The sequence below is a fragment of the Melanostigma gelatinosum genome, assembly GCF_949748355.1.
Source record: "Melanostigma gelatinosum genome assembly, chromosome: 8".
In the NCBI taxonomy this organism is placed as follows: Eukaryota; Metazoa; Chordata; class Actinopteri; order Perciformes; family Zoarcidae; genus Melanostigma; species Melanostigma gelatinosum.
Window position 1 is genome coordinate 5,093,329 of NC_136641.1, and position 23,131 is coordinate 5,116,459.

General features: G+C 42.1%; 2 protein-coding genes across 2 annotated transcripts in view; both read right to left on the reverse strand.

Annotated features, from left to right (window-relative positions):
* Positions 1–8,276, reverse strand: part of LOC306780622 (scavenger receptor cysteine-rich type 1 protein M130) — a gene marked incomplete at its 5' end in the record, with an annotated part of 32,423 nt that extends 24,147 nt beyond the window's left edge. Inside the window, 3 exons of the mRNA XM_079273057.1 lie at positions 5,493–5,666; positions 5,776–5,956; positions 8,271–8,276. Of these exons, the coding sequence (XP_079129183.1) occupies positions 5,493–5,666; positions 5,776–5,956; positions 8,271–8,276 (361 nt within the window). The remainder of the gene's footprint in view (positions 1–5,492; positions 5,667–5,775; positions 5,957–8,270) is intronic.
* A 7,817-nt stretch (positions 8,277–16,093) lies between these two features.
* Positions 16,094–23,131, reverse strand: part of klhdc8b (kelch domain containing 8B) — a gene marked incomplete at both ends in the record, with an annotated part of 115,645 nt that continues 108,607 nt past the window's right edge. The window contains one exon of the mRNA XM_079274512.1: positions 16,094–16,290. Within this exon, the coding sequence (XP_079130638.1) occupies positions 16,094–16,290 (197 nt within the window). The remainder of the gene's footprint in view (positions 16,291–23,131) is intronic.

A 23,131-nucleotide genomic window follows, 5' to 3' on the forward strand; every position in this document is an offset into this window, starting at 1 on the left:
TTAGAAATGCAAGGCAGTCATTCTTCTCTGACATCATAACCAAAAACAGGAACAATATTATTTGCTACCGTCGACAGGCTAACAAACCCTCCAGTGTCGGTAGCTGCTGAACTCCAATCCACCTGGGCATGCAATCAATTTGCCTCCTTTTTTACTGACAAAATTCAGAAAATTAGACAAGCAGTCAGTGCCTCCACATCAACCACAGGATATGTGTTGTCCCCTTCTCTGAATAACATCCATTCAAATATCATGACACAATTTCATTCAATCGACCTTAGAAGCCTAGAAGACATCATACAACATCTGAAGTCATCCTCCTGCTGCTTGGATATTCTACCAACACACTTTTTCAAAAATATTTCAAACTGCATGACCACTGATCTTTTACAAATTATAAACACATCCCTTCTCTCAGGTGTCTTCCCACAAGCCCTAAAAACTGCAGTTATTAAACCACTCCTAAAGAAGGTTAGTTTAAACTCCGCAACGATGAAAAATTATAGGCCAATATCAAACCTCCCATTTTTAAGTAAAATAATTGAAAAAGCGGTTTTCCAACAGCTGACCGACCTCTTGGCCGTAAATAACTGCTTTGATGTTTTCCAGTCAGGCTTTTGACAGCACCACAGCACTGAAACTGCTCTTGTTAAGGTTTTCAACGACATCCACTTAAACATAGACAATGGCAGAAGTTCAGTCTTAGTGTTACTAGATCTCAGTGCTGCATTCGACACGGTCGACCATGCCATACTCCTAGAAAGACTAAAAATCTGGGTGGGACTCTCTGGCACAGCACTTAACTGGTTTGAATCCTAATTGAAGGGCCGAGAATACTTTGTGTCTGTAGCTGATTACACATCAGAGCTGACTAAAATGACATGTGGTGTTCCCCAAGGTTCAATACTGGGGCCCCCTCTGTTCAACATCTACATGCTTCCACTAGCTCAGATTATGGAAAACAACAAAGTGTGTTATCATAATTATGCAGACGACACACAAATCTACATAACTATGTCACCAGGGGACTATAATCCCATACAAGGGCTGGGTAACTGCATTGAACAAATCAACAACTGGATGTGCCAGAATTTTCTTCAATCAAACAAAGATAAAACAGAAGTAATTGTTTTCGGTACCAAGGACGAACAATTGAAAATCACCGCTCAGCTTCAGTCACTGATGTTAAAACCCACAAACCAAGCCAGAAATCTAGGTGTAGTTATGGATTCAGACCTCAACCTGAACAGCCATATCAAGACAATTACAAAATCAGCCTATTATCACCTGAAGAATATATCAAGGATTAGAGGACTTATGTCTCAACAGGATTTGGAAAAACTTGTCCACGCATTTATCTTCAGCAGACTGGACTACTGTAACGGTGTGTTTACAGGTCTCTGTAAAAAGTCCGTCAGAAAGCGGCAGCTGATTCAGAACGCTGCAGCTCGAGTCCTCACGAAGACCAGGAGGGTGGATCATATCACTCCAGTTCTGAGGTCTTTGCACTGGCTTCCTGTCCAACAAAGAATTGACTTTAAAATCCTGCTGTTGGTTTACAAAGCACTGAATGGTTTGGGACCAAAATACATCTCCGATCTGCTGCTACCTTATGAACCATCCCGACCCCTCAGGTCGTCTGGGACCGGTCTACTTTCTGTTCCCAGAGTCAGAACTAAACATGGAGAAGCAGCGTTCAATTTTTCTGCTCCACATATCTGGAACAAAGTCCCAGAAAGCTGCAGGTCTGCTGAGACCCTCAGCTCATTTAAATCAAGATTGAAGACTTTTCTGTTTGCTGCTGCCTTTAATTGAACCACATTCAATTCATATATTAATCAATTTCCTGCATTTCTGCATTTTACTACTGCATTTTATTTCTTACACTGTTTTTTAATTGTTTTTGAAATCTCCTTTTCTTTTGCCTTGTGTTTTGATGCTTTTAATGGTTTTATGTGAAGCACTTTGAATTACCTTGTTGTTGAAATGTGCTATACAAATAAACTTGCCTTGCCTTGCCTTACTTTATAACATCATTTCTGATGAGTTCAAAATAGACGGTGTATTTTAAAAATCACAGAGAACATCTCATGAGCTTTTGTGGTCACTTACACGTTGCTTCAGCTTTCTAGTAGTTTTACCTACATACATGAGCCCACATGGACAACGTAGCATGTACACAGCATGTGTGTGGGAAGTACTTCGTTAGTGTATGGACGACAAAAAGTGCTGGTTTTGTAAGCGTCGTTGCACTGTGGGTCACCACAGCGATAGCTTCCCATTGGGTCGGGGGTTTAGCAGCCTCTGTTGGTTGTGTGGGCTTTTGATGTGCAAAAACCAGCATGGAACAGTAGGTGCAATCTGATTAAGCCCCAAGGATTCGTAGTATTATCAGACCACACCGAAACACCGCTCGGAATTATTGATGAAAGCAAGAAAAGGGAGGAGAGATTTGCTGTGACTTGCATCGCCTCTTATTTTCCTCACTAACATGTCACAAAATCAGTTTTTTAGAAATCATTAGCATGTTTGTAAATCAGACCGTGATCTATAAGTGACCACAAAAGCTCTTTAAGGAGTAATGGCCGAGACTTACCTGTAGCTGTATGATGAAAAACATGTCATTTACACTTTAGGCTTTGTGACATTGAAAAAGTCAAGTCTACCACCTAGAGGTGGCGATCTTGACTTGCTGTCAAAGAAACGTGAAGCCTTTTGGATCCTCACTCCACAGACCTCGTCTCCTAAATGTTTGAATGATGAGCTACTTCTTAATGTGACGTTATATGAGATGTTCTCTGTGATTTTTCAAATATACCGTTTAGTTTGTACTCATTCATTTAAAGTATTGTATGATCTTATTATGCTGTGCAATACAGAAGCTCAGGCGACAAAATATAGCATACAAATCAGAGAAGAATGAACATGTAAATGTATATGTACAAATTTTTTCTTTCTCTTGAATCCCATCTCTTCTCTTTTCATAGGGACAGGCTCTAGGAAAACAGTTTCTAGAGCTTTAATATTTATCCTGGTATGCAACCTTTCTTCATTATAACCATTTGCATTTTTAGCTAATTTGAACACTGTGTGTGGGTTTATAAATATTTTGTCATATTATTATTGGCTGATTATCATTATTGTTTTGGCATTTTGAAATCCGAATTTCAGTCGACCTCACACACAGGGAAAAAGAAACAAAATCAGCCATTTCATTCAACATTCGCTTCGTTATTAAATAAATGTGTTTCTTAAATCTCTGCAATCTTATGCTTAAGGTGGGTTTCGTGATCATTTTCAGCTGTTCCCCTCCTGCCCATCCGTGTTGTTGATGAGCCTGTAGACTCATCAATTTCGCTGAGTGCTCATCCACAGGTGCCGTTGATTTCCTCTGACTATAACAGGACGAAACGTATGACAATTCAAAAATTACAAAAATTACAAAATCAATATAAAACGCCATGTTCCTTCTCACAATAATCTTTGGTTTTCGTCTTGTGTCATTAGGGTGAACATGATGAATGGAGGGTATCGAAAAGAGAAGAACTTAAAAACTCAAAAGGATGTGTAAAATCTGTATTATCTATTATAGTGGAGCATGGGGCGTCTAGTTTGAACAGAAGAGCAGATACATTTTGAAATTTTGAGTTCCAGAGTTAAAATTGTATTTTTGATACATCTCCAAAAGTATATAGAAGCAATAAAAAAAGTGCTGACTCAGAAAAAATTACTCAGCTTTCCATAATAAGAACGGAGGTGTTCGGTGTTTGTGGCACAAGCATTTGACAGCTCTCAATGGTTGTGCTCCAGCAACTTAATGTACAACTGAATGTGGACACGCCTTCTTTTTGTCCGACGTCATCAAACAATGAAACCCATGGCTTTGAAAATGAGTCTCTTCACATCTTTCAGAGTTGAAACACATTAAGCACCAATTAAAAGTACAGCTGCAAAGACTGAGTTGAGCCAGCAAACGAAGCACAACTGCTATTAACAACCTACAGTCCTCTGCTGGCTTTAAACGTTAAAAAATACCAATAAATCAGGAAAGATGTGGAGGCATTGTAAGGTTTAAATTAAGTTTCTAACTGACAACATGAATGAATAGAGAACTCCTTTTTTTTACTAATTCAAAGAGACAAGATCACATTGCTCATATCTTGCCGTTTTTGATTGTCAGTTTTAGGGTTGATTGATTTTTATATTTTTCTGAACATCGAATGAGAATTGCTGCTCCTCCACATACTAACACACTGTTGCCTCAGAGGCAGGACTCTCTGGCTGATCCTGAATCCTGGACCGAGACCACAGTCGGCCAGGGTCTCAGCTGTCAGGGCCTCTCAGCTCTGGAGCTCCCTGCTTGGAGATCTGAGATTTTAAATCATTCCTCAAAACCTCTTATTTACATTAACTGCATTTTATTGGTTTCCTGCTCTATAGTGTCTTATCCATTTTGTTTGTTGATTTCACTCTATTTTTGAGTCGTTTTTTGTAGTACTTTTAATTTCCTGAACTTTTTTAAATATATGATTATGTTTTAATCATGATTATTATGTAAAGCTCCTTATACCTTTGCTTTGAATGATTCTTTTTTTCTTCAAAGATTTGTTTTGGGGCTTTTTTTGCCTTTATTTGACCGTACAGCTGAAACACTTACCGGTAATCAGGCCTAAAATGTTGGATGAAAAGTAAACAACACTGTGTCCTTCATCTACAAATCCTGATTCACTTATAATTAGTATTTTCAAGATCATTGCTGTCAATATTACTTATTCGTATACCATGTGTCGTTGACTATAATGGAGGAAAGAGCTTGAAAGTTAATTTAAAACTCAAGTTTATTTTCATTGTTCAGTGTTAAATATCACATTATATCCTGAATAATTTGACCCAGCCCAAGCGCTCTAAGAAAACGAGGAAAAACTCCCCAAAATCCTGATGCAGGAAACTAAGAAGAAACCTCAGGAAAGGCAATTCAGAGAGAGATCCCCTCTCCTCGGATGGATGGGTGTGCTACAACATCTGCAAAAGCAGGAGTTCCTCAACTTCTTCTTCCTGTCAAAGATTGAGCAGCATTAGTATTTGAATGACACTTATGCCTGACATTAGATAATATGAATATAATAATTCCAATTACTAACAGGATGTTCTTTTGTAACATAACCTTGTCCTGCAGAATGACGATGGAGTTCCTCACGTTCTCTTTCCTGTCTGTCTCACTCAGTACATAAAATTGTCTGTCTGTCTGACTTACTGACTGTGTGTGTGTGTGTGTAGTGTTAGTATTATTGAGCCATGGGTGAGTTCTGAGCTGCTCCAGGGTAGGACGCTGTTTGGGGTCTGTGATAAAACATCTTCGCAAAAAATCCCGGCAATCTGGAGAGAAAGAAGAAGAAGAAAGGTGAGGGTGACGCTACAGTGATCCATCAGAATGCCAACTGAAATCAACAGATATGTTTCTGCCGACATGTTCGCGAGTATGTTTTTCTTACTTTCGGACAGCGTCTCGCTGATTCTCACACGGTTTTCCAAGAACTCCGTGGTCTCAAAAACTGCATCACTGTGGAGTGTTTTAAAGAGGACCACTCCCATCTGCCACACTGTGGTGGGTCCGGCTCTGTACCTACCAAGAGAAAACCACTCTGGGGGGATGAAATCAGGGGTACCTAGAATATACAGACATAATAAGATGGTGAGGATGAGGAGCTGTGTCTAAATGTAAAAATCACAGATGGGTAAGTTAGTGAAGAGCAGGACTAAAGCCAGACATCTTACCGTATAATTTGCGATAACAGGCTCTTCTCTTGATGAAGCAGCCCCGACCAAAGTCAATGAGGCGAACTCGCAGGACGTCCGAGCTGGTCTCAATCAAGATGTTTTCAGCCTTAATGTCCTGGTGGAAGATGTATTTCTCCTCAAGGTCAATTGCTGCATCTACCAGCTGTTTCAGTATGATCTGACAGACAAAGAGAGAGAGATGAGGGATCACAGAGGAGGATGTTTGGCATGTTTTCATGGCTGTGACTCTGAGCTGACCACAACTACAGAACACAACGTTTCTAAAACCATCTTTAAGCCATAGAAACTGAAATGCACAAGAGATTTTCAGTAGATTGGGTAAAAACCACATCTATTATAAAGATGTGGTTTTTTCTCCTCCAAATAAGTTTAGTTGACCTGGAGCTTTGTCTACCAACTGTTTGACTGCCTCCACTACTGTTTCTTGATCCATCAGAACAATTACTTTGGTGAATACAATGTTACCATGATCAACAAACAATGACCTAAAAACTAGGAAAATCAACCTTAAATTGCAAATGAAATCCTTTAGGTGGTCTCCAAGTTCCAGTGAAAAGTCAAAGACACACAAGGATCCTCCAGCAGCTTACCTTGGCCTCCTGCTCTTCTAACGAGGTTGATATTAAGCTCGGACCAAATAGAAAGCTAGGGAGATGACATTTAGAAAAGCAGTTTGTGGCAGGAGGCTTCCTCTGTTACTGTCAGGTGATACAATTCCAAGCAGTTGTCTGTTTCTGCCACCTAGTGGTGCAAACATCCCAACATCCTTAAATCTGAGTGCACATCAAGTCAAGCTGGTTTGATCAACTAAGAACTACTACTATTGCATTGCATAGCTCAGTATCTGGCTTGTATTGTTCTGCTACAAGAACAATGCTGCTCAATTATTTCCATGTCTACATAGATCAGCAACTGGAGGGGATGCTGTTTTTTTTTGCCAAGGACATGGCAGCTTTTAACATCAGTGTTAAAGCCCATCTAACACCTCATTTACAAGATTCTCATTTTGAAAATGAGGTAGCTGTAAAGTCAGCTGGGGACAGGGTTCCAACCAACTCATGGAGCTAGCGTTATGGGAATCCTGCTTTTGTTAAATCTTGTAAACCGCATTATAGGCCGAGGGAGAACGGAAAGCTCGACAGGCGTAGCACAACTAACGGTGACGGGGCTCAGTGAACGGTCTTTGCATCCTCCTGCTCTTTCAATCCTACTCCAAACCATGGTTTTCACTTCAAGAAGCCTTCATCTGATGAAGGTCTGCAGCCCGAGCGTCACTTTGCAACCAATCCCTCGCTGCAAAACGTGCTGAAATGCTTTGTGATCGTCTAAAGATGTGTGAAACACTGAAAGCATCACCACACTCATCACACACTCATCACAACAAGATAGGCACATGTAAATAGACGCCTGTATGCTCCTCTGTTATTATCGCTGCTGTTTTTTCTTCTCCACTTTTTCCCTCACAAGAAGGTGCTGTAGTCAGACAGGAGGAAAGAAGAAAAAAAAGAGTGCACAGGACATATGGAATCAGACAGCAAGTCAAAATAGTTTATTGTAGAACAGGATTCATAGTCGAGGCACTACCTCACATTTAGTATAGGCACTGAACTACTGCACTCGAGTCACAGCCACGACTCGGTCTGAAGACCGAAGCCTGCCCGCCACGTTGACGCCGGCTACAGTTTGTCATCACCCTGACTGACCCCACGGCCAATCGAGACTCTGAAATATTACATAAATGCTAAATGAAGTGATCTGACATGGAGCTGTACGCACCAAAGCATGTAACCGTACTAAATGCTGCTAAGGAGATGTGAGGCTTTCTTTTTTCGATTTGCTTCAAGGTTGTAAACAGGGCATTATTATCATTGTTATTATCTTATGAAGCAGAGGTGGAAGTAACAGGTTCATTTATTTGTACTTTTTTTGGAGTACTTTAAAAACCTTTTGTAACTTCTAGTGTTTAAGAATTTTGTTTAACTCTAGAATTTTCCATCTCAAGTATTGTACTTCGCTACATTTCAAGTCGCATCCGCTACAGAGCACGGACAAAAGTAACACGAAAATGCAAATGAGCAGTGAAGAAGCTGCTGGTGTCTGCAGCCTCAGGAGGGCTCCACCAGCAGAGAGGTGACACTAGCATGTAAACGTTGTTATAGTTATATAGTTATAGTTATATAGTTATAGTTAATGTTAATGTTTGCGTTATTGTGACTCGACTTTGAGAAGCGAAGCCCAGCTCCTTTCTGTGTCCACTTTGTGACCTTATTTTTGAAAAAGAAATGTACAGTAATGAACGGGGAAAGACAAATTACTTTTTGATCTTGTTTGAATTGTGCCATGAATTGCACGTTTGTCAATTAAAGAGATCATTTTGCAAGTCAACAAAGTCTCAAGTTGACATAGATTTGACGTAGGATCATTTAGTTGTGTGGGAAACCGAACTACCTGTCTCGCACAATGTACGTCACCGACATGGCTGTTACCTTCCTTGCTAGCTAGGTAGCTAGGTAGCGTAGCGGTGTTCCATGCACAAATGTAACGTTGTCTTGACTGATGTGTTTCTATCCAGCGACTCTTTTTATCCGGGAAGCGAGGGAACGAGTGAGACCAGTTGTTCATGTGTTGAATGCATCCTGGTACGAAGCACACGGGCACGGTAGCTTCATCGAGACATGACGCTAACGCAACGTTTGGGTGTGCAGTCTTCTAATTACATATTTTCACAGTCTGGTAGTACTTTGACAGTTTATCGACGAAATGCATCTTTCGTGACGTGCAAAATTATCTTTTAAATTGACAAACATCCTTTGTGTGATTCATGGAACAATTCAAACGGGATCTAATAATCATTTGTCTCTTGTTATTGACAACCATACATATGTTTTCAAAAATAAGGTCAACTGGAAGGGGCGTTACTTCGCCTCTCTACAGGTAGGACATTTACTGCAGCTAGCCTACCTTAATTACTCTGATTTACTACACCACCTAGCAGGCACTGTGACCGAAATCAAACACACCCACACGCTGGATCTTCCAACAGATAATTCTACGTTCACTTTGAAACGTCTACCTTCAGTGACGAAAGCACAAGCTTTTTAATGTTCACAGCTGTAACTGCTGAGCCTAATTCAGCTTAAGATGTCTGACAACACGCTTCAGTGGACTATGTTATGCATTGAGAATGGCCGAGCAGAGAATGAGCTAGTTGAACCTATATGGCAGACAGGCGAGTAAAACAATAAACTCACCGATGGACGCAACCCACTCTCCAGAGGGGAAGGTCTGTAATTGTCTGATTTTTGTCCTATTTTCGGGTTAATTCTAGTAAAGTGCTACAGAGGAGGGAGGATGGTTCTGTTACTAGTTCTATCATACAACATTATCATCGTCATACACCTGCCCATGATGAAACTTCAACCAAAGATGAACCCTTGTTATCATTTTTGAAAACCCAATGATTGGTATCATTGGCGTAACAATGTGGCTGGCAGGCTTCGGTGAGGGGGAGGCGGCCTTTCAATGTGTACATTACATCTCCCAAACACATCCTGAAACTAATGCAGTCTCGCCTTTTCCTGGACTTTTGTAATACATCATGATACATTGCTTGTTCTCTTCTGCGTATGTCATCTCAACCAACAGTTTAAGAACACACTGCAGTGTCACATTGATCAATTACAACAACAACCACAACATAATAGTATTGTGATTTCTATTGTTATCATAATAAAAGTCATAATAACAAAAGTAACGCCATTGTTCGGCGTCTCCCGTCCTGGTTCGCTCTCTTTGTCTGTGTGAGCGGGTGTTGACAAGGAGACGGGCCGCAGACTTATGGAGCAGCACAAATCATGTGATAATAACTGTGTACATCTGTGGAGCAGAATAAGTACCTCACATTGACACAATCAGCAACCCAGAGAGTTGCTGCTTCTGTTTAATTAGCGATGCCTAACCATTAAATGATCAGCTGGGGTCAGATCTGTCCACACAAGTAAAGAAATACTATTTTGCTACTTCCCTACTAAAGCTAGTATGACACTGTATTTGAAACTTGTACCATTGTTTCTAGTTCGCCTTGGTTTCTCATTCACCACCTACAGTATATGTATGACCCCCGTCAAAGTCAGCAAATTCACAAAATGTGTGTTGATGAGAAAAAGATAAGAAGAATACCACCCTCGTGTCTGTGTGTATGAAGCTAGAGTCGGGAGACAGTTAGCTTAGCATAAAGACTGGAAGCGGGGGAGGAAACTGCTAGCGCGGCTCTCTCAAAAGTCTCTTCGAAGATCTGCCGACCAGGTCCTCCAAATGAATCTATTGGAACTCTTTAATCCACACAGGACCAGACATGCACAAACAAGAGTTTGTGGTTTAAGGGGGCGTCAACAATTACTTAGCAAATGACAGCCAGGCGGACGGATAAAGTGTTAAAAGAATAGTTACAGCAGGTAACGCCCTCTAAAACCACAAATTGTGCTTATTACACTTCTGTTTGTGTACAAAGTTGTCCCTGCTTCCAGGCGTTATGCTAAGCTAAGCTAGCTCCATACTAATGGCCCAGTTTGTTACAGCCGCTTGTTATATCTCGACCCCGAGCCAAAACGTTTGCTCAGGCTCCTCAGATCCTCAGCCACGGAGGACGTTACACAACTGCTCTCACCAGCTAAGTAGTACTCAGCATGAGAAGTTAACTGGTCTTCATGTGTGAAGTTGGTGGAGTGTCCCTTTAATAAATGTTTAAAGATGAATCTCCTAGTCATATTGCTGTGAAACAACTGAAGCAGAATTATATTTGTCTCGTTGGACATGATCTCAGTGCGATAAACAATTGTGTAAAACTGTATGTATGTTTATGTTGTATACTTATGCTACAATGTTTGAAAAAAACCCTGAAAAAAAAAGAAATGTTCTCAGTAAACTGGGGTCATAACTGGCTCGTCATTGTTCGTGTCACATGAGTACGGGCTTGATTTACTGTAAGTGCATAGTTTGAAGTTACTATGTGTGGGTCTATTTGACTGCAAGTGTTTCTACAACCAAATATTTATATTTGTATATTTATATATATAGGATATATTTAACTTTTTAGTATTTCACACACACACACACACACACACACACACACACACACACACACACACACACACACACACACACACACAGCATCACACGCTGGCTGAGTGAATCCAGTCGAGCCTTCCTTACGCTCAGTTTTCTGTCTTTCTCATCACCTTGAGTGACATTTTAGTACATTTCATCAAGTTCAGTAAAACCTCCCAAATCACATTTTGCACATACAGTACAGATCACATGGCAATACTGATCCACTGAGACCACAAAGCAGTTTACCAGCTGTTCTACCATGTCAATCCCTGTTCGGGAAACAGCACAGCGAGAGGGATTAGAACAGGAGAGGGATTCTGGGTTTGTGTTTCCCAAAATGTCAGTTGTACGACGATAAATCACACAACAGATAAAAATACAAAAAAACATCCAAATAAATCTCTGTTGTCTTTGTTGTCACTCCAAATATAACCTCATGTATGCATTCCTACTCAATAACCATACATTAGATCATTCTCACCCCAAGTATTATACACACTGTGCTCCGACGCGTCTTATCTCAGCAACATGGTGAAAATAAACAGATGTCTCTATATAATTCTATTAAAAAATATATTTGCAGCAACATCCACCCAAGCGAAGCTTTGCAAGAAGGCCCGACTAGTGACAAACACTTTGGGGAACCCAGCTCCGATGTGGACGACGCCACGACACATCTGTCACCTCACAACCTCAATCCACGACACCAACAACTGGACGGCAAAAATAATGAACAAACGTGAACAATTAACACACACAAAAAGATACAATTACACCTAATCCTGGTAACCCAATCAATAATAATCAAGGGGAGGTTTGATATATTCTTCAGCTACAGGCGCGAATAGGAAACAGAACACATGGGTATGCTAATGTGAGGGGAACACGTGTATGCTACCTGCAGGGGTTGACACTGTTCCCTGTTGCCCAGGAAACTGTGTTAATTTTGCCTGCACAGACAACAAATAAAAAAACTGGAGAGGCTTTCAATTGTCAAATATAAGTCACAGCTCTGCATTGAATTCATAAAACTGAAAACAGTGTAAATTCAGCATCCTCCAGCCCCGGCTCTGCACTGTGCTGTATGCACCCCCGTTGTTCAGTCAGAACCTGAGCCTGTGGGGCTTTTTGTTTTTGTGAATTAAGGCACAAAGCGTGCCGCGCACAGCGTGCCTACACTAAAACAGGGCCCTGAATGTATCTTGGACATAGCGCATCTACAAATGTTTGAGAGGTAATGATGCTCAAGGCAACTTTTTTGAGGCAACGCAAGTTACGCCCATGTGCTCCTGATAATAAACACGTGCCTGAAAGGGAGTGTTGTACTTGTTGCCAGTTGGCATTTGCTCTACACTGTGTGGTGTTAAAGACCTGTGTGACAATTTTTGGGCGCTTTATTGCTTGTAAAAAATTGCCCCGTGCCTCAGGTTCTTCAGACTCCAGTTTGAAAACAAATGTCACCAAGAAACGAATTAAAACCATATTCATGCTCTTGTCGTAGAAAGCAGCTCCACAATGCATTTTGACTTCCACTTGTAAGAAGACATTTACATACACATTTACATACGCTTGTGCATCATTCGCTCATGGCCTGTTAGAAAAAAAAAAGAAAAAAAAAGGACAACGCGTAAATTTGCTGCGACCGTACCGAAGCATCCAGCTCTTTTATGAGGCAAGATTTATGAGGCATCTTTTCCATTGAAAGATACGTTTTCTTCTCTAAAAATAACCAAAAAAAACAATCCAGGGTCAGAGAGGGAGTGAAAGAGAAAAGCAAAATTCAAAACCAGACAACCAAAAGACAGAGCTGGCTCTGGCAAAGTCCCACAATTCCTTGGGGACTGCAGTGTGGCATGTAAACTGAAACGAAGAGCGGGAGGAAGAGAAAGACTGCAGAGGAGACGTTGAGCATCCTCCAGACAGCTCGCACAATAATAGATGGTGAGTGTGCATGGCCTGGTGTCAGGTATTTGGACAAGCTCACACATAACAGCCACCTCACATGCGCCCACACGCAGTCACAAACCCACATAAAACCGTGGATGCAGACACACGCGCAGCCGCACATTTAATATCATGACGTGTCAGATTTCAGCTTGTCATAGAGTAAGTGGCAAACTTGCCATTAGTGCGGCTTTAGAGCGGTGCTAAATTATGAAATTGCTTTGTGAAATATGAGTTCACTTCAGCTCTACAGAGCATTTGTGTCTCTCAGCCCGCTGTTTTGATTTTGGTCCGGTATCAACAACCTTGTTTCCAGTCACAGATGGGCAAAGTTAGCTGGTGAACACAGTGGAGCCAGATGTTTCAACATGTTCTCCCCTGGTCAGTGGCCCTGCGTTTCAAACTAGGAGGCTCTACAAATTAAAGTCAGTTTTGGACGTGTCAGGGACGGCGCCTCACTTTCCGCTCATTACATGCATAGTGTGTCTTTCCAAAAAAGACTTCCAACATAGGTTTACTTAGTTTTTAAGTATACTAAAGCAACAGGAGGACTTGGGTAGGTTCAGGAAAAGAGCATGGTTTGGTTTAAAATAAGTATATGTTTGTTACAGGAAAGAAACTACACTTGTAGCTTGTCAATGTCGACTTGGTTTCACACGGGACACAAACCGCAGTCTCCTGGGTGAAAGTTCCGTTCAACCTCCCGTCCCACCTGCACTGCACAGACTATTGTGCACTGCATCAGTTCCTCGGACCGTCTAAAAAGGACGCGGATGGGTTTACAATGACGTTGGTTGAAAGCCCGGTGCGTCTCCAAACGAAAACGGCTCCCGGTCTGCTGAATGTGCTGAGCAACTGTTTGCTAACAACTTTGTCTGATCAACTTAAGGCGACAATGGGTTCATGTTGAGTCGACAGCTTGAGCTGCTGCCCCTGAGTGGCCAACAAGAAATCAGCGAATGGAGCTTTTAAGATCTCGTGTAGCAAGGTCAGCCTTGTTGCCAATTCTTCCCTGTGGCGCCATTAAAGAGGCATCTTTAAACCACCACAAGCCTCCCACAAGGATGTGCTGCAGGAGCAAGTTACAGGCAAATAAACTGGCCATTTTGCCAGACCTTATCTACTGAAAATATATCCATGACATATAAATAAAAGATGATTTTCATCTCTCCCCGTACACACACACACACACACACACACACTCAGTGGTTCAAGTAGGCTGATCAGTGTTGGATGGAGAGGGCAACAGTCCCAAACCAGCAGTGCTGTTTACAGACAAAATGATCTCGGTGTTCTCTCCCAGCTTTTGTTAATGTTGCCAGATAGAGCGGTGAGTGATCGACTGCATTTATTGCACCAGGTCTGCTCATGGCTCTGCGTACAAACAACACAAAGGGTGTGTTGTGTGTGTGTGTGTGTGTGTGTGTGCACGCGTACATGTGTGAGTGGCTTATACCTGACACACTCATCGGATGCACACAACACTGCACCAGAAATAGCCATCCCTCAACTGGCACCTCATCTGAGCTCCAGCGGCTTCAGTGCTCCCTCACAGCAACAGAAGTCTGACTCTGTCAACGAGGTCTGACCAGATGGTGCAGACCAGACACGTGTATGAAACGGGGCATGACAGGTAAAAAGATGCATCTATCTGTGTGTGTGTGTGTGTGTGTGTGTGTGTGTGTGTGTGTGTGTGTGTGTGTGTGTGTGTAAGAAACAAGGCTTCTACTGGGGGACAGAGACAGCTCCCTCTTCCTGTATGTCTCTGACTTATCTGCAGTCTTTTCCTCTCTCCCCTCTCTGTATCCATGAGTGCATATGACTCTTTTGAAATCGAGTTTCCTGTATTAAGAGACATAATTGGTCAATTCAGTTTGTCATGCAACTGCAACAATTATTCAGTTATTAAAAACTGTTTGAATGTAGCGGATGAATGTCGTCTCTAAACGATGCCCGTGCATCTCTGCTCTTTCTTGTGCAACTTTTAGTAAAAGCACACCTAAGTGCTTTGCCTACTTTAGTTGCAAAAAAATGCCTTTCATACGATAAATAGATTCAATTTGAAGTTGTATCCTGTAGTGTGTCAATAAAACTTTTCAAATTAAGCAGGAACCCATCATTTTTTCGGCTGTACCGCCATCTGGGACCAAGCCGACACCCGAGTTACAGTATATTCTTAATATTCAGATTGGAGAAGCTGATTGCAAAACTGCTACCGACAGAGGCTGCTTGCCACATGGTAACACAATACACTGGGTAATTCCTTTGTTTTATGCCCAACCTCGCCTGCTGTCCATAAGTCACTGAATCTGTCACAAAACATTCTGTCATCTTTCATCCCCAACTCTCGTACGCAAAGCCTGACCTCAGCCAAAACAAACTAAATCTCCACCAAAAGTCTTTCGAGTATCAGTTGCTCACCCACTGTACACTTTTGGAAATAAACTAGAACCATGACGGGTTCTTCGGTTTGCCCCTCGGAGAACCCTTTTTGGTTCCTGGTAGAACCTTTTCTGAAAGGTTTCCGGCTGGAATCCTTTCAGAGGGTTCTACCTAGAAGTCAACATAAGGGTTATGTGCGAGATGCAAGCGGTGTGAACGCATGTTTAAGGGACACCGTTGTCGACACTGCGCTAGCGCTTTCTAGCAGTGCTAACTTTCACACGTATGCAACAAAAATAGAAGAAGATGAACCGAAACATTCACAAAGCTAGAACATCACTGTCTAAAACTCAGCTGTTGTTTCTAAGGTCGTACAAAAGTGTCCGAGCTCACTCGCAGAGCGACGCTGCCGCAAAAAAAAGAGTTGGAGATATGGCCCTATCTTCCTTTAATGTCCAGAAAAGTACCCTGCTTTTATTCTGAAAAAAGCTCAACAGGTCAAAGGCGTGTTGTTTCTCCAGACACCATGTGTGCGTCTGTTTTTTTTGCTCGTGTTCTTCTTGCTCTGATTTCCCCAGCGTAGAGAAGCTGTCCGTTTTCTGTCCTTGCCAGTCACAGCAGCCGGCTGGAACGTCCTTTTGTCTTGTGTTCGTCCAGCTCCGTCACAAACTGTCTCTGCACTTGAAGATGCTTATTGAACGTCAAAAAGTTTCCTTAAATCACAGCGTGCACGAGGAATCCATCGGTTGGACATAACAGTGGAAAGATCGAAGCACGATCCGCGTGATCCATTTCATCTGTGTTTTAATGCACGCACATGGATAAAACATCAATGCCGGTTTGGGCTCCCACGTGTGTGTCACACCGTTTCCGGTAAGCAGAGGGCTTCCAAAGCGTTACTGGGCCCCTGGGCCACTCCGCCGATGACAAAGAGCATGTTGGCTGCCTGCAGGAGGGCAGAGGAGCAGCGAGCGGTGGGCATGGGCGCCACGTACTCCCAGCGCCGCTTCACCGGGTTGTAGCTCTCCACCGTGCCCAACGGCGTCGGTTCATTGCCTGCCAAGTGAAAAAGGAACACGTTAGGATGAAAGCAATTATCTTTCACATGCAGCATCAGCCGGGTTGTCTGAACGAGACAAAAGGCATTTTAAGCAAACTGATTTTAGATCTGAAGTGAGTTATTCAATTTGAATAGATTTTGATTATTACTGATTACTGCCATTCTAAAACAGGGCAAGTCAGACAACACCGAACACATTCGTATAAATGAGGTTAAATAAGTCAGAGCTATGATGTTGATGGTGTTAAAACATTCAATATTCATTTGGTTCCAGTTGCTCAGAAGATTCAAATCTTTACGGCACGTATTCATAACACGGCTCACCTCCAGGTGTGACACACACTTGGACTGCACTGAGAGCTCATACGAACACACGTGCACACGCAAATGTAAAGACATTAAATCCAAGGTAACACCACCTACAGCGATGTGAGGGAGAATCCCCATGACTCCATCACCCCCCGGAGTCGTAAACACACTAAAATAGTCTCGGAGTAATAAAATCTGCCTTTTCCTGAAAGAGCTTTTGTCTGCAGCTTCAGAGAAGGGGGTGTGAATATTGGACTGGCATTCAATGGAAAGAATCAGGACTCGAGAGGAATGTTGTCTGCTGGATGTATAAGATGCCAAGATGTTCGCCACAACATTTACTGTGGTGATAATATAACAATGTGCTCGATTAAATATCGAGGGTATATTGCAGGTTTAAATATCAACCGCCTCCGCTAACCCATCATGTTGCAGTTTACATCCCTTTGTAGCACTTATTATCTTCTATATGTTCCACAGTCAGGACTTTTGAGTTTCCTTATTTGGAATTCTCGCCTGTGACTTATTGTGAACTTAACTACCTGCTAACTCACAGGTCTACCAAAGCCAAAATGCCTGTTAAAGAAAAAAAGCTGTATTTTTCTAAAAACCTCCTGGTTATTTAGAGATTACTTTAATAAAAGCTGCCAATGTACTGTGGCTGCAGGTTCAACTACTGTTCTTTCACATAGTTTAGAAATGCAAAGTTGTGAAAGCTTATATAAGAGTGTAGCAGTAATATCATCTACGACATGTTCAGTCTCTCTCCTCTCTGAGGTCTGCTGTGCCTCCTCTCTTTCTATCCCACCCTCCCTCTCACCTCAGGTGCAACCGCTGTCATTATGCATCAGCTGGCACTAAGTTGTTGCCGTCACCATGGACACCCACATCACAGCGAGTCCCCGAGAGACATGGGCTGGTGAGTGTGTGGTGTTTGGCGTGTGTGTCCGAGGAAGACTATTATCATCGCTTTGTTGGAAGAACAGAGGGCGGCGCAGAGTCGGCCTTTTCAAAGCAATCTGGGCCTGCTAACACGCCCACACACACACACACACACACACACACACACACACACACACACACACACACACACACACACACACACATCCTCCACGCTGCTCTTGGATCTCAAAGGCTTCCTGTCATTGCTTTGATTCACGGCCGACAGATGTCATGTCCTCTTGTCCTCTGTTCTGCTCCCTCTCTCCTCCTGTCCTCGTTACTTCCATTACTTCTTGCTGTAATCCCTTTTGGCACTTCTTGCCTGTCTCCGATAAAGCTCACTCTTTCCTGTTTTTTCTTTATTTAATTGCTCATCTTCCTTAATTTATCTCTTCTTCTCTTTAAGTCCTTTCTCAGAAACATCTTCTACTTTGTCTTGACCCTCGACTCATCCGTCCTCCTCATGCTCTGTTCAGCCCAACTCCTCTTTCACGATGTGAACCATTACTAAATCTCCATGAGCTTCATGCTAACGTTTAGCTTTAACACTGTTGGATTTCACCAGTCGTTCAAGGAGTGATTTTTATTCATTTGTTTTGTTTGTAATTCACTTTCAAATTAAAGACACGATCCTTCGATGTGCCTCACGTTTTTTCTTCTGGCATCCAAACTGATCTAGAGGCCTGCTCGTATCAGTGAAACGGTAAAGCTGGCAACAAACTAAGATAATTGAAAGATAGAGTACGAGACACCCCACACAAAAACAGTTTCCACTGATAAAGACAGATTTTCCATTCTGTTTTTCACACATATTATTAGATTATAGGGTCACAAAGTTAGGAATCGCATAAGAAATACAAAAAGTCCCAAACAACAATTCATCTGTTGCATCCTGTATTTCTTTTGGCATTTTCAGCTCCAATATCAGTTGCATCCTCTCCTGTTTTCGTCTCTATTCTTCAGTGTTTCCCTTTCCGAAGCTCACAGGTGTTTATGTTTCTGTCTCTTCTGTTGGCCTCCCTGAGACTTCCCGTTGCGTCTGTTTTCAGACAGCGAGACAATAGCACAGCACAACAAACCTGCGGAGGAGTTTGTGGTAATGTTTGAACTGCAAACAGCATAATTTACAGCACTTATCATATTTTATCAGGTCATTCTCAGCACTCGTCCGTGATCTTCTGACTTGCTGTTCTCCGTAACTAATGTTTGTGTAGCAGAAGCAAGAGACGTTTTCAGGAGACAAATGGCAGCTCAACATGGCCACCATGACTCATCACCACATGGGCGAGCTGTACACCCTGGCAAGAGACACAGTGAGGCAAAAAAGTTGCCGAAAATGGATAGAAGATATGCATGGTATACCGATTTGATAACATGGAGTCTTCAGCTTTCAGAATCCGTAAACCAATTGTGTGTTGTCCAACCTATGTCCTATTCCCAAGAATTTTCATAAGAAAGTTGTACAGATGTAGCCTTTGCAAATATATGAGTAGGTTGTGTTCAAAAGATCCGGTGTATATATTTCGACAGTTTACAGAAACATGCTCGGTAGTGCTGTAATCTAGAAATGCCGAGCTGTCTAATGCATCTGAACAAACCTTACATGGAAACACACAGCAGCCTGTCAACGGGGAAACAAAGCAGTCAAACTCCATATTTGACCGTCACACTGACATGAGTCTATGTTCCTGTCAAAGTATTTAACCGAGGGCGATGTTGTCTTTGACACAACGGGAGATTTAGCTCCCTAAATGTTTGCAGCAGTGATAAACATCCAGAGAGTCACAGATTGTCTTGGAGCGACGGACTCTGACTGCAATTCTGCTCCAAGTGAATATAGACTCAGACCCCAGATGGCGACAGACAGCATCATTGTAATCCCCTGAGCCAGAGGGTTCCAATGAGATCTATTCCAGCACCATGGGCCTTTGCATTCTCCATTTATTCGCCTTATGGCAAGGAGCTCGTTGGTGATATGTGAATATTGATCAATACTCATTGTGTTTTATTACTATTTCAATGTTTTTGGTCAATTTATGGTATTTGTAACATGGCTATATGGATGTAAATAGTGTTGTGAAGTAAATGTTGTCCTCCTTTGCTCTCCGTGTCTACCTGATGCTGTAATACTTTATTAACATACATACACACCTTACTTGATTGGATTATATTTTTCAAACGTGAGCGAGAGAGACATTTCTATCATACCTGGGCTGTGGGTGGTAGTGGGTCCTTTGTTTTGTTTCCCAGTTTGTGTGTTTTTCAAAAGGCCATTTTGTTTCAATAGCAGACCGACTGTTCCTCTACACAGGAGAGGAGTGGAGATCGTGTTGCCCTGTTCTCAATCCCCGTCTATAATTGTAGCTCGGGGGGAGAATACTCAGTGATGTATTTGCTCATAAAAACTCATAATAACAATCACTCAAGCTCGGGATTGGTATTTTATCTTCGCCATATCTACCTCCTAAATGGCACTAAATGTTCCTCGCTAAATGTTTCTCCTTCATAAAGCTGCTTAGAGCAGTTGTTTTTACCGAGAAACTGAGAGAGATGATGAACTGATAGGAAGGGAGGGGTTGACGTCGTTATGGATGACATCATGTTTTATGAATTGACTTTCTCACTATGTCTACAGTGATTGGATTGAACTGCGGTTCACGGTCAGTGCTGAGATGTTCTGCAGCGCAGCAACAGGCATTTGTCAATATGGGGTCCACCTAGTTTGGACTCGTTTCCTTGGGAGTTTGAACTTGGCAAGCTAAAGTCGAGAGGACGGGAGTACTCAGCTTCATGTCAACAAACTCTAATGTATTTTACAACATACAGCACACTGTTTGTTGTTATTTATATATAGTTACTAACCTTTATTCAAATGTAGTGATACTTGGACATATAAGGATACAAAAAGAAGTGTTGTAGTCAGGACCGCCTTAACGAAGACCAAGTCATGACCGAGATCAGAGTGTATCGAGACCGAGACAGGACCAAGACTTTGAAAAACGACACCAAATCAAGTTTAAGACCAAGACCAAGGCAAGTTGAGACCTTGTCAAGACCAAAACCAGACCGGTACGAGTAAAAATGCGATCAATTCCAAAACGACCGGCGAGTCATTTCCAGAAACATGGAATAACAAAAAATATAAAAGACTGGCTCAAAATTCCCGCCATTGCTGTTGTTGGACACAAAATGCATCCTGAATTCTTGGCTCCAGGTTCACACGAGTTAACTCACAAAGTGATCTCGCAGAGATGTCCAAACCATCATCTACATTGTTATTGGATCTGTTGGTGAGCTAGACCCGAAATAACCTTACCGGCCATCAACATGTCTGTTGTATCAACTGGTTTTGTTGTTTCATCTATTTGACTGTTTATTCAGGGTTTCAATTTGACTTGCCTTTGTTGGGTTTCACTGTAGTTACATGACCTTGCTTTGTCGAAAGACTTTGTAAACAGTTTTTAAAGGGGCTATATTATCGATGATTATTATTATTAAAAAGGCTTTTAAAAGTTCCGTATCATTGCATTTTTCTACATCGCTGACACAAGGTGCATCACCTGCAGCAGCTGACTGACTGTGAGCAGGTCGAGGTGACTTCGGAGTCCTCTGATTTGCCGCTAACCTCTCTCAGACCAAGGAGCTCGTTTCAGTTCTGAAATGCTTTGAGAATTACTCCAGAGTCTTAAAGTTAAGACTGACACACCCCTTGCCTTCAAAAGAGCTTCCTCGCTCAATCAACCACCATGTAGTTCATTCCAAACTAACATTCAAATATTGTTTCATAATGTTATGTGTTAACGTTGTGTAGCCGGCAATGAAATGTCCCTCCTGGGCTACTGTAGAGCTGGGTAGGCCTTAGCCCCTCCTACTTCCTGCTTCCCAATTAGTTTGTTCCACCATAAATAGCCATACCATGAGCTGCGTCTTTCCCTCTCTCTGACCCCCAGGCTCTCGGTAGGTGTGAACGTTAGCTGTGTAAGTGAGACATACTTGCCGTGGGTTTCACCCTTGTCTTATTTTACTCTAGGTCCAGCTCTAAAGACACTCCCACGTCCTCGTCAAGCTTTCCAGATGGGTGTTGTGCAGTGAGCAGGCAGGAGACGTTGACTGCCACTGCTGTTTTGTTTAAATGATCAATTTAGTTGTATTCATGGTTTTGTTTTGCTAGGCTTTGCTTGGTTTTGTTTTACATGGTTCTGCCTTTATTATAACCAATGTCAGGTATATTAGATCTGTACATTTTTATTGTCTTAACATTAAATTGTTTGTCGTACTAAATGTTTTAATCTTGGGGTAATCCTTGGCCTCTGTAAGTCATTCACTGCCACATACCCTAAAAAGATAATCTGTAGGCTTTCGAGTGGTTTGAGCCGGTATTAAAGGTGCAGTGCACTGTGAATACGAAAACCCCGGGCCTTGTGGTCACATTCGCCGTGGCACTTTGCATTGACACAGAATAGCAGAATTACACAGAAGTTAGTCGCAGACACGGATCCTATCAACATGTACCTTCAGATTTTTCAGTTCAAGCCACATTATGAATCATTATGCGTCTCTGACATTGTCTTATTTCTGGCTTGCGGTTTAGGCGGCTATAACAAGATAATCCAATGCAATAGGCTTAAAGAGATGTCAACGATGATGATGGTAATGCACATTCAAAAGGTTGAGAGGTGCAGATGAAGCAAATATAAAGTGTGTGTGTGTGCTGTGTTTGGTACGCAAATGCCTTTGTGTGTGTGTGTGTGTGTGTGTGTGTGCGCGCATTTCTGGCAAAGATGAAATGATATGGCTGAGTACATAATTGCGCCTCTAATCTTCCTTCTCTGACGAGTTGCATCTAATTGCAATTAACATGTGGATGTCAAGTTGTCGGGCGCTCATCATGAGCTAAACAGACACGTGGGGGTGCACAGACATCGGGGCAGTGCAGCAGAGATTGACTGATACCGGGTGTGTAAGTGTCACTAATAAACACAAACATGGAGACATGAACATGGACACAAATTGACAATCACTCAGCTTTTTCAAGTGTGTGTGACATTTTTTTGAATGGTTTCAATAGTTTGTTTCTTACATTTTCAACCAACATACTCAATCACAGAAGAGCTATAAAAGCCATACCAATAGGTTAGGGCATCTGCTTGTCTTTCCTATGATACCTTTAGAATTGATTATGTCATGTGCAGTATTAGCTATCAAAAAAAAAAGGCGTTCATAAAAAAAGTACCGTGGATTCTTTTTTTTCTTTATATCTTTTCAGATCTGAGCACGAACTGTAACAGAATACAACTTTACCATCGACCATCACTTGTCAGGCCAGCAAGTTGTTGCCTGGATTAGCGCTAACAGAATAAGCAACAATAAGTTCGTCGGGCCAGCGTGTTTGGTTGTGCCCGTTTGTTTGATGCCATGGAACTTTGCCTTTAAAGATGCAGTGTGTAGGATTTGGCTGAGGCTGCAGATTGAAACCAGTTAAAATGAATCCTGTCTGCCAAGCGTGTAGGAGAACTACGGTGGTCCCACTGTCCAGGCCAGTGTGTGTCGTGAAAGAGTGGTGAAGCGAGAGAGCTGCGGCGAATG